At 41.1% G+C, this 16,281-nt stretch overlaps 1 protein-coding gene across 2 annotated transcripts in view; it reads left to right on the forward strand.

Moving 5' to 3' along the window:
- The window catches only part of dbn1 (drebrin 1), a 162,995-nt gene that overhangs the window by 124,825 nt on the left and 21,889 nt on the right, over positions 1 to 16,281 (forward strand). For both annotated transcript variants that reach the window (XM_060936490.1, XM_060936489.1), the window contains exons 5-10: positions 1,832 to 1,978; positions 2,525 to 2,602; positions 3,678 to 3,829; positions 3,908 to 3,965; positions 4,200 to 4,253; positions 6,887 to 7,001. In XM_060936490.1, the coding sequence (XP_060792473.1) occupies positions 1,832 to 1,978; positions 2,525 to 2,602; positions 3,678 to 3,829; positions 3,908 to 3,965; positions 4,200 to 4,253; positions 6,887 to 7,001 (604 nt within the window). The remainder of the gene's footprint in view (positions 1 to 1,831; positions 1,979 to 2,524; positions 2,603 to 3,677; positions 3,830 to 3,907; positions 3,966 to 4,199; positions 4,254 to 6,886; positions 7,002 to 16,281) is intronic.

The following is a 16,281-nucleotide window of genomic DNA, read 5'->3' on the forward strand; positions in this document are numbered from 1 at the left end:
CATCTGGTTAGGTTAACTGGCTACTCTAAATTGCCCATAGGTGTGAATGGTTGAGAGGAGAAAACCTCTATAATAATCCAGGAGTAGGCAATGGGAAACCATTACCGTAATGTTCCCTAGAAACTCGGATGGACGTTGGAGCTGGACCTGCCATCAGGCAGAACACTGAAGAGAAGACCATACATTATATCTGAAGAAAAAACAGGTACCACTCATTATCTGGACAGTTTCAGCCCGACAGTGAAGCATGGTGGTGGGAGCATCATGCTCTTGGGATGTTTTTTTCTCGCAGGGAATGGGACACTTGTCTGTTTTTTGGGAACATTCTCAAAATACAAGAATATCGTTGTGGAAAACCTGCTCAGGAGCCCACAGGACTTTAGCTTGGACTGACACAAGATGTTCTGTGAAGCTTGTAGCATCATATACTGTACAAGAAAACTTACAGCTGTAAACACTGCCAAGAAGGTTCAATGATGTGCTGTGTAAAGGGTGTGAATACTTTTGTAATTATGACTTTCTTTTTTTTTTTTATAATTTTTTAATATCTTTCCAAATTTACTTTGGGAAACCCTGTTTCATTTTTATTAGCTCATTTGGCTGCAGGCCAGGCCGGATGAGCTTATGTGATCACGCATCGTCTGTCATCCACAAATTACAAAAGCTGCATTTCAATCAAACTCACATAAAATGTTCCCCAGGTGGGTGTGCATAAAAGTTGTCAAGACAGTGGTGCCACCTGTCATATTTATGATTTTATAGCCGTCTGAAATTTTTGGGTGACTCGTCACATTAAACGCTACTTTTCGTAAACTGCTATGATGTTTTCACTGAAACTCACTCAGAAGACTCTAAAGACATATTCCAACAAGAATTGTTCACTTTCACAAAAATCACTACTCCTCCTACAGGAGTGATCAAATTTTGATCAAACTCATATGGAATGTTTCCCAGGTTGATGTGTATAAAAATTGTCAAGATGGTGGCACTGCCTGTCATATTTAAATTTTTATAGGCGTTTGAAACTTTTGGGTGACTTGCCACACCAAACACTACTGTTCGTAAACTGCGATGATGTTTTCACTGAAACTCACCCAGAAGACTCTAAAGACATATTCCAACAAGAATTGTTCACCAGGTGGCGCCACCTACCATAGATGAGGCTACACAGGGATCACGTGCAATTTCACAAAAATCGCTACCCCTCCTATAGGATTGATCAGATTTCAAACTCGCACACAACAACAGTGGCCGGGATGAACTCCAGCCTCATTGAGGCTATTTTTAGTACGGACTATTCTTTACAGATTGATGAGAAAAGTAAATCGATTCGAATCTTTTCTCGATGCACGTTGGTACATTTGAATAAATACAGTAACAAAAAAAAACTGAAAAACAAATGATGCGGTCTATTCTAACAGAACAATAAGGATGATAACAGATAATTATGATGACAGTATTGATGACGGAGATATCGCATGTACTATGTAAATATCCGTCTTGGTGCTCACACACACCGGACTGTGGCTTTGTTGTGCAAATGAGCTGCTTTATCTGCTGCTGTACACACTGGACATCCACGGCGTTTTTATTCACAGGGGTTCGTCTGAATTCACCTATTTTTCCTTTTCATCCTCCCACGGATACTTTGAAGTCCTTTCTGTTGCGTTAACGCACTACTACTATCCCAGTGTACCACACACACACACATATACATATAGACATACAGAGTCCTTGCTATTCAGTACAGGGTAGCCTGAGGGTTACGTGCTTTGGCAGGGAATGTGTTGATGTTTTTTTCTCTCTGTCTACTTTCTTTCTTTCACTCCAGGGAGTTGACATCATCATCAATGCCAGCAGCATGGACGACATCGACCCCTCAGCCATCGGGCAGAGATTGACCAATGGGACGGGGCCGAGCGCTAGCCCGGTGCTCAGCCGCCTGCGAATGAGAGATGAGGAGAACGCAGAGCACGTTGTACGTGACATTGGGTGGGAGGGAATCCTTTGTGTGTGTGTGTGTGTGTGTGTGTGTGCGTGCTCTTATAGATATAAGTGTGTTCAGTTTCAGAGGGAAGTACTTAAGCATTTTCTTACTAACCGCGTTGTTGGAGAAAGGGGGAAATGAAACAATGCTGTTCTCTGTGCGCGGCCAGTGACTCATACACCCTTCCAAAGCTGTCTAGCTCTTTCCGTCTGTTTATCTCACAGATTAACATGACCTCCATCCCTGTGAAAGCCTTGTTCTTCATTTAACCACTTAATGAATAAACACAGACAGCGTAGCTCTCACCACACAATAAACACAGATAAAGTAGCTTCAGTTTATGGAAAAGCATTTCCGCTGAATCTATTCCGATGTTAGTACTGGACTTCACTAAATATTTGATTGTACTACGTGTCCAGACTCTCAGAATAAATCATCCCCATGGAGGCTAATTGGAAACATCACGTCCATCTTTAATCATGTTTCCGATGAGATTAGATCAAATTTTCTGCTCTTTTGTTTTCTTTCCTCCAACAGGGCACCACCTACCAGAAAACAAACGCCGAAATCGAGATGAAGAGGATCAACCGGGAAGAGTTCTGGGAGCAAGCCAAGGTAGAGACCCGATTGTGGCACGGCTCTGCTCGTGAGGAAGATCTGATGAAGGACTCTTTAAAACAGAGACGTGACTCAGCATGACCCGAGCTAGCTCGCTGTTCCTGATCTTTTAAGCACTAATACAGATCTGACCGAGGAACTCTTTGTCATTTTAAAGTGCATGTCTGCAGGGTTGGGTTTAAGAGCCACGTTTTGACTTAATAAAACAATTATCAATAGTTGGTTCTGGAGGCTGAGCGTTCAAAATGTTCAAATGTGGCTTGGGGAAAAAAAAACGCCCAGATTTCTGGCCTATATTTTTGATCTGCACTGATTATAAGATATTTAAAGAAGAAAGTAATTTTTTCCTTTGAGGTCAAATCTGATTCCTGGTTAGTTCTCAATTCTGACATGTTTACTTGCGTGCAGTATTTATGCACATTCTGGGATGGAAATTTTGCCTCCTCCTCCCTCCCGACAGATCCCTGACAGATTTTGACCACTCACTTCGTCCTGGAGAATTTTAATTACCTTGAAGTCTCTCATTCCTGCTCATTTTCACTATAAATGGTATCACAGCCACATGGTTAGCTCGTCTGTCCATAAGGCCGATTGTCATGCCGTGGCGTCCATCGTCCATCCGTCGTCCACAATTCAGTTAAATCGTATCTCCTCCGTGAATTCTCCATGGATTTCCGTTCCGCTTGTTTTGTTTGAAAGAACTCATCACTCTGCACAAAACTTGGTTGTTGTTTTGTCAAGTTTTTGCTAACAAATTAGTCATTAGGTCAACTTAACACATTTTCTTCTGACTAGAAATGTATCTCCTCTCTCATTTATCATGCGAATTCAGTTCTGGTCAATGTTTTGGGTCGATTTTCACTTTGTTGATGTTCCTGTTGTAAACAGTTTGTCGTGGAGGTTGGTCCTCTCTCACACGGTCACATTTCAGTTCTGGTTGATGTTTTAGTCGTCATGAGTGTTTTGATGGCAGGCCAGATGAGCGATTACGTCCTTGAAGTTCTGGTTCTAGTAGGTAGTAGTAGTAGTAGTAGTAGTTCTTCACCTTTTGCATTTTCAACCTCTCTAACAGCGGGAAGAGGAGCTGAGGAAGGAGGAGGAAAGAAAGAAAGCAGCAGAAGAGCGGCAACGCTTTGAAGAGGAGCGGATGGAGCTGGAAAGGAAGGAGCAGGAGGAAAGAGAGAAGAGGTACCGCGAGAGGGAGCGGCAGATTGAAGAACACAGGCAAGGACACTCCAGACAGCTCGATCTTTTCGTTTTGTGCACTTTCTTTCACTCAAAACGTTGTTTTTTTTTTCACAGGAAGAAAATGCAAGAAGAAGAGGAGGCCAAAGAGAGGTCACGACCTCAGGCCTTGATCGTAAGAGTGTGTGCGCTTTGCGTACTCGCTTGTCTTCTTGTCTTCTTCACTCAACCATACTGAATAGAGATAGTCACACGTCGGCACCCAAGATATGACATATTTCCAGATTTGGCACAAGTGCAACCAACAATAGAAGTGCTGGTTTAACAACTCCACAGTCCAATGATACAGTGAGGAAAAACTGCATTTTGCTGCCCCCTGCTGTTATACCATTTTTTCTTGTTTCTTCAGACAGAGCCCAGTTGTGAGGAGCTCTCTCAGGACAAAAAGGAGTCCGAGGTTGAGGTGAGGTTGATTTGTTCATTTCAGAGCCCCTAAAATTATCACAACCTTTATTATTATTATTAGGCGGCACAGTGGTGTAATGGTTAGCGCCGTCGCCTCACAGCAAGAAGGTCCTGGGTTCGAGCCCCGGGGCCAGCGAGAGCCTTTCTGTGCGGAGTTTGCATGTTCTCCCCGTGTCCGCGTGGGTTTCCTCCAGGTGCTCCGGTTTCCCCCACAGTCCAAAGACATGCAGGTTAGGTTAACTGGTGACTCTAAATTGAGCGTAGGTGTGAATGTGAGTGTGAATGGTTGTCTGTGTCTATGTGTCAGCCCTGTGATGACCTGGCGACTTGTCCAGGGTGTACCCCGCCTTTCACCCGTAGTCAGCTGGGATAGGCTCCAGCTTGCCTGCGACCCTGTAGAACAGGATAAAGCGGCTACAGATAATGAGATGAGATTATTATTTATTTTATCATCTCCTGTATACAAATTCTGGGCAAGCCCTCGTCAAGTACGAGCTGCGAGACGTAAATTTAGCTTAGATGTAGGTCAAATTGTGTTGCTACGTCAGAAAGTCTTCTGGGCTTTGCATATGGGTCAGTGGGATTCCTCGTACTGTTTTGGGACGAGGACGGCATGCGGAAATAGCACTCCGGTGATGGCGTTTTTTTTTTTTTTTGTTAGGGTTTTTTTTTTTTTTACAATATGCGTAAACTGCTATGGAAATAACTCCTAACATACTGTTAACCTTAAATAAGTTCACCATGCATTTAGAATAAATAACGCATGAAATACATGTTGGTTATTCCCAACATGTATGGTAGCGACAGTCAATTCTAGAATTATTGGCACCCTTGGTTAAGGTCATTAAAAAAAATCTGTGGTTCATTTACTTAACCTCGTGCTGAAAATAATAACAGAAAACGTTTAATGAAAGAATACATTTATTCTAAGAACATTATTTTAAGAATTTTTTTTAAATTAGCTCACATAAAAATCACATTTATTGACACAATTATTGGTACCCCTCTGTTTCATTTATTATTATTATTATTATTATTATTATTATTAATACCATGTGAATTCTACTTATACAGTTTTCAAAAGAGCCTAACAACTTACTAAATATAATTAATAATAATTATTAAAAGTAAATATACCTACATTTTTTTTAAATCGTTCAGCTAATCAAAAGACAATTTTTTTCTTTCTTTTCTCTATATTTGTCTCAATCAGGCGTGCCAATAATTTTGGAGCTGTTGGTATTGTTAAAGCACGATTATAAACATATAATGGAAGCTTTATTTATTTATCTGACACCTTTAGAGCAGGTACAGACAGCAAGGATTATTAAATCCAATTTTGTTCTGCATCATACGTTTTTCTCTGACATGTAAAAATGAGTTTATTTAAGATTTTATTTGAAATCATGTAGAAAAATATTCAGATAAGTACGCTATATATAGTAATCTTAGTCTGATACCATTCTGACACATACAGTCCTGTGTAAAAGTCCTCAGCGCATGTAAAGAAATGCTGTCGACCAAAAATGGCTTAAAAATAATGGAATTAAATGTTTCAACATTAAAAAAGACTATAAACAGTAATCAATAAGCCGTAATAAATCTATATAACAAAGTCAGTATTTGGTGTGGGGCGGCACGGTGGTGTAGTGGTTAGCGCTGTCGCCTCACAGCAAGAAGGTTCTGGGTTCGAGCCCCGTGGCCGGCGAGGGCCTTTCTGTGTGGAGTTTGCATGTTCTCCCCGTGTCCGCGTGGGTTTCCTCCGGGTGCTCCGGTTTCCCCCACAGTCCAAAGACATGCAGGTTAGGTTAACTGGTGACTCTAAATTGACCGTAGGTGTGAATGTGAGTGTGAATGGTTGTCTGTGTCTATGTGTCAGCCCTGTGATGACCTGGCGACTTGTCCAGGGTGTACCCCGCCTTTCACCCGTAGTCGGCTGGGATAGGCTCCAGCTTGCCTGCGACCCTGTAGAACAGGATAAAGCGGCTAGAGATAATGAGATGAGATGAGTATTTAGTGTGAGACGACTCTTTGCTTTAAAAAAAATAGTAGTTTGAGGTCCAGTGAGTGCAGTTTTATGCAGAAATGATCTGTAGGTTTTAATGAGCATCTTACAGAACCAGCCACAGTTCTTCTGGACACTTTGGCTGCCACACTCGCTTCTTCATTTTGCACCAAAACCCAGCAGCCTTCATTATGCTTTCTTTTTTAATCTCAAAAGAAAAGTGCTCTCTGATGGATGTAATATGCTGCTCAGGCATATTACAAACATTTTTCTTTTTTGTAACATTTAATTTTGTGCTGGAAAAAAAAATGTTTGGAACTCTAAAATGTTTTGTAATGTTTTACCTCGATAATGTAGAAGTCATAAAATAGAAATCTAGAACAACGTTTGTTTGAAAAAAATGGGGGGGTGTACGACTTTTGCACAGTACTGTATATCTGCCTAGCAATTTTAAACATATGCCACATTATTATATATATATATATATATATATATATATATATATATATATATATATATATCCTCTTTCTGGGACGTTCTGCAGATACCAGGATTGTTGTTTTTGAACTTTACTTTAAAAGTATTTGCTCAGAAGATGACGAAGGTGAAAATGTTTGTATTGACAGGAAGCAGCGGCTATAATCGCCCAACGCACAAGCAACCCGCGAGAGTTCTTCAAGCAGAGAGAAAAAGCTGTATCCAGCAGCTTGGACACGTCACCCATCAGCTCCCACAGGACCGGTAAGAGCACGTGGAGAAGGAAATGATGAAAAAGAACAGAGGGAGTTAAAGGACTATTCCAATGTTTTTAGGTGGAAAAGAATAAAAAAAAACCTCTAGTATTCGCCTGGGAAGTTTAGAGACAGGAGTTCCATCACTAATTATTCTCTCCACATTCACTGGATATGAGCAATCACGCGCTCGGATTGGCTACTCTACTACTGGGATATCAGCTCCTATACCGTGAGTAGAGTAAAACAAAATGGCAGATCGTGCTGCTGAACCAACCGAAGATGAAATAAAAACTACTCGAAAACAAAACCCCAAAAAAAGCAACAAAATATGGAATGAAAGTATTTGATGGTAAGAACATTATCTAGGGCAGCACGGTGGTGTAGTGGTTAGCGCTGTCGCCTCACAGCAAGAAGGTCCGGGTTCGAGCCCCGTGGCCGGCGAGGGCCTTTCTGTGCGGAGTTTGCATGTTCTCCCCGTGTCCGCGTGGGTTTCCTCCGGGTGCTCCGGTTTCCCCCACAGTCCAAAGACATGCAGGTTAGGTTAACTGGTGACTCTAAATTGAGCGTAGGTGTGAATGTGAGTGTGAATGGTTGTCTGTGTCTATGTGTCAGCCCTGTGATGACCTGGCGACTTGTCCAGGGTGTACCCCGCCTTTCGCCCGTAGTCAGCTGGGATAGGCTCCAGCTTGCCTGCGACCCTGTAGAACAGGATAAAGCGGCTACAGATAATGAGATGAGATGAGAAAAATAAAGATGCTCTATTTCTCAAAATCCAGTGAATGTGGATAGAATAAAACAGTTATTCCACTCAATCTAGTCGTACATGGATTATAGCTACTCAGTGCTACGCGCCTCGTCGGCTATCAGCTCATGTATGACTCGATTTCGTGGAATAACTATTAAATATTTCAAATAAATGACTATAAAACACTACATCAATTATAACAACTGTTATAAATATCTTAGGATGATCTATCAGTAAGGAGTCGATTCAGCTCCATTAAATTTGCTTTGCTTTGAGCTACATTTTTTAATTTAGTCACAAATTCTTTCTGAAACAGATTAATTTCTCAAAGTACAGATTTTAGAAATTTAAAGCTAAAATGACAAATAATGCAAGCAACTGCCCCAGCAACTGCCCTTAGTCTTCCAATATAATCACGTTTAATAATAATAATAATAATAATAATAATAAATTTTCTTCTCAGTGCATGTTAAAATTGTTGTTTGTAACAATCCTGATACACTGCAATCTAATCTTCAGCATATAGAGATTAGATAAAAACCACTTGGACTAATCCTTGACTTCGAAAATGTCTAAAGTGTCGTGTATCTTTCTTGTCAAGAAGATTCAGTGTCTGATAGAAAAGCAATCGCCCTGGTTGTGGGGAGGAAATGTGAAATGCGATACATGGGCACTTTCAGCTGTGCCACACAGAAAAAAAAGCAAAACGTTCACATCATGTCTGTTCAGTGAAAAACAATAAGCACCATTTCAGCGCTGCTGGATTGCATTTCACTGTGTTTACGTGAAACATGGTTGACAACCTGTGACAAATATGTCACACTGAAAAGTGAAACCGACACTCTTGGGTTGCTTGAAAAGTCATGGATTAGTGTTTAAGAAATAAACGCTGACTTCCGTCAGAAGTGAATGTTGCAGTTGTGTTACGCTGAAATGCAATCACGCTCCAATCACAGCACTTAGCTGCACACAGGGACGTGGTTGTAATCTGAGAAGAACGACCTCATTTCCTACAAGGTGTTGATTTGCCCCGGAAAGGAACGCCCTTTTAAAGCCTTTCGATTTCATGAGGTCGGTGAAATTTAGTTCCGTCTGAAATGTGGTGATTGTGATATCTGTTTATTCCTGTAATATCTCACAAAATATCAGGCCATTCTGTGGCTGGGAAGTTATTTAATTTGAGGGGATTAAAGCAAATAATGTGCGTGAAATGAAATCGCTCGCTTGGCGCAGTCAAGCAGACAGAGGAAGTCCGTGTGCGCATGCGCAGGTTTACCTTCTTCTTTTGGGTTTTACAGCAGCTGGCATCCACAGTGTCGCATTACTGCCATCTACAGGTTTCCCTTTGAGCGTGCACTGACAGTTCCATCATTCTGTCGCTAAACGAACAGCTGATCACACCGAGGTGCTCGCTGAGCGCCCATATTTATTAGTTTGATATTTCCTGCGTTTCCTTTCCTTCGTATATAACATAACGTCTTTTCTTCTCGCTTTCTTTCTGTTACTGTAGTCCGTCTTTCTTGTTTCATTTGCACACTCACGTCCACCATTTTTCTCTCCTGTTTCAAATTTGTATCCCACAATGCCTTGCGCGAACGGGGAAAGCCCACCACGTGATGCATGACGTAGTATCTTGTATTGGGTCATGGTGAAGCAGGAAAAAATAGCGGAGAATTTACGGCCACGTGGCCTTAAATTCATTAATTGTTCTATTTTTTTTTAAAAAACCTAATAAAATTGGAAGTCTGTGATTCAAATTCAGTAGCTTTCAGGCCACTGAACAAAAATAATTGGGTGTCGGGGAAAATTCTTTTTATGATCCACACTTGAAAAATCTGAAAGGCAGTCTAGCTTTAAGGCTGTTTGTTTTACTTGTTTTTTTTTTCCCTTTCTCCTGAATTGAGCTTTTTTTTTATCAAGGTTTTCCAAATTACTGATTACTAAAACATGAAAACATACATCTGATTAAATACAATACTTTTATAAAATGCTTTTCTTTCAGCGACCTTGTATCTTCAGACGTGTTTTTATTCCCCGCTGGCCGAAAGGCCTGAAGGGGGATGATGTCGTGGCGATGTCCGTTCGTCCCGGGAAGGGTACGCACCTTCTGAAATCAACTCCTCTCACAATTTTTGGAGGAATTTCATGAAACTTGGCAGCATTCCTTGTTATATGTCGGTAATATGCATATTGCAATTTCGTTCAATTCAATCGCATTTCACCAGAGTTATGGCCGAGTTGCCAGCGGGGGATATTGTGCTCTCAGAGCGCTCTTGTTCAGTATAACACATTGTCCTCAGGTGACAAATTAAAAGCAACCTGGCTCGTGTGTTGTTTTGCATTTCACATGCGATTGCTTTTCTCTCTATCTCAGACAGAATTTTCTCTTTACCTTTCAAGATCGTAACTAATCCAAGTTGGATCTTTAAAGAAGACGCCTGACACATCCACCTGTGTAATCCAGAAACACACGAGTTCGTGCTCTGGATTAAACACAAGCATGACTGTTTGTTTATCTGTCTGTCTTTGTTTAAAGTAGCTCTGGGTTTTTTTCTGGGGTTTTTTTTGTGAAGGCTGAGGTCTCGGTCTCTCGAGATCACGCTCAGCACACTGTCTGACAGTCTGACTATTTTTGCAGGGTGTGAACACACAGAACTAACAAACTCTTTTTCTTCCTTTCTCTTCCCTTTTTTTCCCTCCTGATATTTTCCATATTCTTCTATTCATTCCACTTTTTAAATTTATTTATTTTTGTTGTTGTTGTTGTTGATGATGATGCATTCCATACCGTATGATGATCCTGGCCCTGTTCTGAACATCTGCTCTTCTGAAAAACAACAAACCGTTGCTCATACCCTACGTCCTCTGTCCCTTAACACACGTCCATTTGTCCACCTTGACCTGGTCTTTCTCTTTCTCACTCATAACAAACCTCATTGCATTCTTTCGTTCTTCCTTTCCTGACTTTCCTGTGTGTGTTCCGCATGCCTGTGCGTCTCCGTGTGTCCCTGGGCTCCCTGTCTCCTTGTTTACCAGGCCGCTTGGACAGTCCGTTCTTGAAGCAGCAGCACAGTGTGTGTGTGTCCAGTACATCCTCCTCTCGCACCCCAGGGCCACTTGGTAGGTACTGGACTGAGTCAGGTTCATCAGCGCAGGAACACTGGTGTCTCTTTGCCCTGTAGCCCCTCACTCTTGCCCCACCATCACTTTCTGAAGCGTTTGCTCTGTTGGCTGTTGCTGCACTGCACTCGGAGTCAATCTGACGGCTCTTAGTTTTAGGATACACTTTTTTCTTTCCCCGGAATAGCGCTCTCTCTCTCTCTCTCTCTCTCTCTCTCTCTCTCTCTCTCTCTCTTTCTCCACAGACTAAAGGTGCTAGTGTCATGAAATCGTGCATGCCAACCTTCCAGCTGATATTTTAAGCTTAAACATAACTTATTTTTATTTGTTTTGATAAGATATGGAATCTTTATGACCCTTCTTTCTCTGAAGTAGTATTTTGGGTCATCTTGCATTGTAGCATTTTGTTTTTGTTTTTAAAGCAGGAAGTAACAGCATGCAGAAAACTTTCAGAGAACCTCTTATCTCCTTGTGCACTCGGTCCAAAACATCGCATAAACACATGAAAACTTTCACAACAAAGACGAATGTTCGTGTGAGAAAAAGCAATGTTTAGTTTTTTTCACAAGCAGCTCGATTTTTCTAACATTTTCACTATGTTCACACTGCAGGCTGAAGTGACTCAAATCTGATTTTTTCGCCCATATGTGACCTGTATCCGATCTTTTATTGACAATATGAACGACACAGATCCGATTTTTTCAAATCCGACCCAGGCCGTTTGGATATGTGGTCCTAATTCCGATTCCTGTCCGAGCTTTTCATATGCGACTTCAGTCTGAACCGCCAGGTCGCATTCATCCGACTTACACGTCATCAACAAGCCACAAACGTCACTATTCTGCGCTGAAGTAGGCGGCGGGTCTCTCAAAAAAAGTTACAACAACATGGCGCATGACATCAATGCGGCTCCGCACCCACACGTTCCTTTGAACGGAGGTTGCAGTCACTACCCCGCAGAACGCCTGAGCCAAAACCCTTGCCCTCTTCCTTCTCAACCTCCTCCTTAACATCAGGCTATTGTGCATGTTCTGGCTCCGTCGCAACAACAACTGCATCATCGCCAGGTACTCCATGCTGGCTACTGTCATACACAGGAAACTTTAGGTTACTTCCGTAAACACTGGCCATGCTCACTGCGTGTGACGTCGTCGTATCCTGCAATGCGCATGCGGAACACTTTTAGGTCGCTTTTCGTTCATACTGAGGATCACATACAAGTCGCATATATTTGTTAATGTGAACGACCTCACAAAAAAATCGGATTTCACAAAAAAATCAGAATTGAGCATTAAGCCTTGCAGTGTGAACGTAGTAATTGTCCACTAAGGAACACGCATGTTCAACCAGTCAAGGCGCAGGTTGTGGAAACGTTCTCACACTGCTGCAGGTTTGGTGGAGTCTCTCGTTCAGTTTGTGTCTCAAAATTATAAAGACAGAGACTTTAAATTCCATGAAATTGCTCCTCAGTGTCTTTAAGAGCTAGCATCTCAAACAGCTAGCAACTCCTCACATTGACCCACAGACATCCTGAAGTCGGTCCGTGAGCCACGCAGTGAAACTCCGTGCACTTCTCAGGATAGGATGAACCCAAAATGTAATTTTGTTCCTTTTATTTTGTCAAAGAATAAGCACCAGCTCATCATCATCACTTGCTGACGCCATCGTCACGCGATTGTTTTTTTTGGAATGCTCGCATTACAATGTCATGTCGCGTTTAATAAGATAAGATCAAACTTTATTGATCCGGAAGGAAATTCTTGTGTCAGAAATTACTCCATGACAATACAGTACAAGTTAGAATACAACAATACAAGTTAAAAATAAAAACAAAACTTAAAGCGAGACGGCCTTTCGATTTCATAAAATCGGTGAAATTTAGTTCCGTCTGAAATGTGGTGATTGTGATATCTGTTTATTTCTGTAATATCTCACAAAATATCAGGCCATTCTGTGGCTGGGAAGTTATTTAATTTGAGGGGATTAAAGCAAATAATGTGCATGAAATCGCTCGCTTGGCGCAGTCAAGCAGACAGAGGAAGTCCGTGTGCGTATGTGCAGGTTTATCTTCTTCTTTTGGGTTTTATGGCAGCTGGCATCCACAGTGTTGCATTACTGCCATCTACAGGTTTCCCTTTGAGCGTGCACTGACAGTTCCATCATTCTGTCGCTAAACGAACAGCTGATCACACCGAGGTGCTCGCTGAGCGCCGATATTTATTAGTTTGATATTTCCTGCGTTTCCTTTCCTTCGTATATAACATAACGTCTTTTCTTCTCGCTTTCTTTCCGTTACTATAGTCGGTCTTTCATGTTTCATTCGCACACTCACGTCCTCCATTTTTCTCTCCTGTTTCAAATTTGTATCCCACAATGCCTTGCGCGAACGGGGAAAGCCAACCATGTGATGCATGATGTAATATCTTGAATTGCGTCATGGTGAAGCAGGAAAAAATAGCGGAGAATTTAGGGCCACGTGGAGATAAATTCAATAATTGTTCTATTTTTAAAAAACTAATAAAATTGGAAGTCTGTGATTCAAATTCAGTAGCTTTTTGTCCACTAATCAAAAATAATTGGGTGTCGGGGAAAATTCTTTTTATGACCTACACTTGAAAAATCTGAAAGGCAGTACAGCTTTAAAATTGCATTAAAATTCGTCAACAACTTTTACACACTTTCACATCATTTATTCGCATCAGACAGCATGTGTAAAGACCTTTACTTACCAGTTTCATCATTTTGATGACATTCAGGACGACATGGATACGATTCAGATGTTTAAAGGCGTGGCTCATCAAAGTGAAATAACTTTTAAAGCTGAATTGTTGTGTTATTTGTTTTTGCTAAATGATCTGTTGATTATTTAATCATCCATCCTCTCCTCATGTTGAAGAATGTTGTGTCTCTGCGATTACCACTGTAGAGAACATCAGGCGTGTACAGTGCACCATGGTCATGACAGGAATCAAGAACGTTTTCCCTTCCACTGTGTGAGAAAATTCCAGGCTTAAATCCCTACCGTGGTTTTTTTTCCCCCCCAAGGTCTCAAGGTCCGATCATTATTTAATCCTGGCCTGATAAACGCTCTAATCTAGCCCACATAATTAATCTTTAACCATTTGGTGCTGGACCCTTTAAATATCATTCCTCCGGGAACGATGACATAATGGTTGCCATGACAAAATAAATAAAAATAATACATTTAAAAATAAAAAATGTCTTACAATACTTATCGTACTGTAGCCAATCAGATTCTAGTAAGGGCAGAATGAATCCTTCCTTTTGATTGGTTGCCTTTTACTGCCTTGTAAGTAATGCAACGACTTCAGTCAGATTCAAAATGGCGTCTTCGAGGAAGCGACCACATCCATGATTTACCGCAGAACAAGTGGCGGACATTCTTATGAATTATGGTAATGGTGACGAAAGTAGCACGGATAGTGAAACTGGTATTACAACCCCAATTCCAAAAAAGTTGGGGCAAAGTACAAATTGTAAATAAAAACGGAATGCAATAATTTACAAATCTCAGAAACTGATATTGTATTCACAATAGAACATAGACAACATATCAGATGTCGAAAGTGAGACATTTTGAAATTTCATGCCAAATATTGGCTCATTTGAAATTTCATGACAGCAACACATCTCAAAAAAGTTGGGACAGGGGCAATAAGAGGCTGGAAAAGTTAAAGGTACAAAAAAGGAACAGCTGGAGGACCAAATTGCAACTCATTAGGTCAATTGGCAATAGGTCATTAACATGACTGGGTATAAAAAGAGCATCTTGGAGTGGCAGCGGCTCTCAGAAGTAAAGATGGGAAGAGGATCACCAATCCCCCTAATTCTGCGCCGACAAATAGTGGAGCAATATCAGAAAGGAGTTCAACAGTGTAAAATTGCAAAGAGTTTGAACATATCATCATCTACAGTGCATAATATCATCAAAAGATTCAGAGAATCTGGAAGAATCTCTGTGCGTAAGGGTCAAGGCCGGAAAACCATACTGGGTGCCCGTGATCTTCAGGCCCTTAGACGGCACTGCATCACATACAGGCACGCTTCTGTATTGGAAATCACAAAATGGGCTCAGGAATATTTCCAGAGAACATTATCTGTGAACACAATTCACCGTGCCATCCGCCGTTGCCAGCTAAACTCTATAGTTCAAAGAAGAAGCCGTATCTAAACATGATCCAGAAGCGCAGACATCTTCTCTGGGCCAAGGCTCATTTAAAATGGACTGTGGCAAAGTGGAAAACTGTTCTGTGGTCAGACGAATCAAAATTTGAAGTTCTTTATGGAAATCAGGGACGCCGTGTCATTCGGACTAAAGAGGAGAAGGACGACCCACGTTGTTATCAGCGCTCAGTTCAGAAGCCTGCATCTCTGATGGTATGGGGTTGCATTAGTGCGTGTGGCATGGGCAGCTTACACATCTGGAAAGACACCATCATTGCTGAAAGGTGTATCCAGGTTCTAGAGCGACATATGCTCCCATCCAGACGACGTCTCTTTCAGGGAAGACCTTGCATTTTCCAACATGACAATGCCAAACCACATACTGCATCAATTACAGCATCATGGCTGCGTAGAAGAAGGGTCCGGGTACTGAACTGGCCAGCCTGCAGTCCAGATCTTTCACCCATAGAAAACATTTGCCGCATCATAAAACGGAAGATACGACAAAAAAGACCTAAGACAGTTGAGCAACTAGAATCCTACATTAGACAAGAATGGGTTAACATTCCTCTCCCTAAACTTGAGCAACTTGTCTCCTCAGTCCCCAGACGTTTACAGACTGTTGTAAAGAGAAAAGGGGATGTCTCACAGTGGGAAACATGGCCTTGTCCCAACTTTTTTGAGATGTGTTGTTGTCATGAAATTTAAAAGCACCTAATTTTTCTCTTTAAATGATACATTTTCTCAGTTTAAACATTTGATATGTCATCTATGTTCTATTCTGAATAAAATATGGAATTTTGAAACTTCCACATCATTGTATTCCGTTTTTATTTACAATTTGTACTTTGTCCCAACTTTTTTGGAATCGGGGTTGTATATTTAATAGTTATTCCACGAAATTGAGTCGTACATGAGCTGATAGCCGACAAGGCGCGTAGCACTGAGTTGTCTATAATCCATGTATGACAAGATTAAGTGGAATAACTGTTTTATTCTATCCACATTCACTGGATTTTGGAAACGGAGCATTTTTATTTTTTGCAAAATTGATAAATAAAAACTTTATACAAAACGTCTGACAAAATCATTTCCACTTAGAATGATGAACAAACCTGCGAAATGACAGGAGCAATTTGTGAAAAATGCAATAATAATAAAATTCTTGAAAATATTTTAAAAAGATACATTCTTTTTTGAATGTATGAAATACTTTCATTCCATATTTTGTTGCTTT

This window comes from Neoarius graeffei, chromosome 12 (genome assembly GCF_027579695.1).
Source record: "Neoarius graeffei isolate fNeoGra1 chromosome 12, fNeoGra1.pri, whole genome shotgun sequence".
Classification (NCBI taxonomy): Eukaryota; Metazoa; Chordata; class Actinopteri; order Siluriformes; family Ariidae; genus Neoarius; species Neoarius graeffei.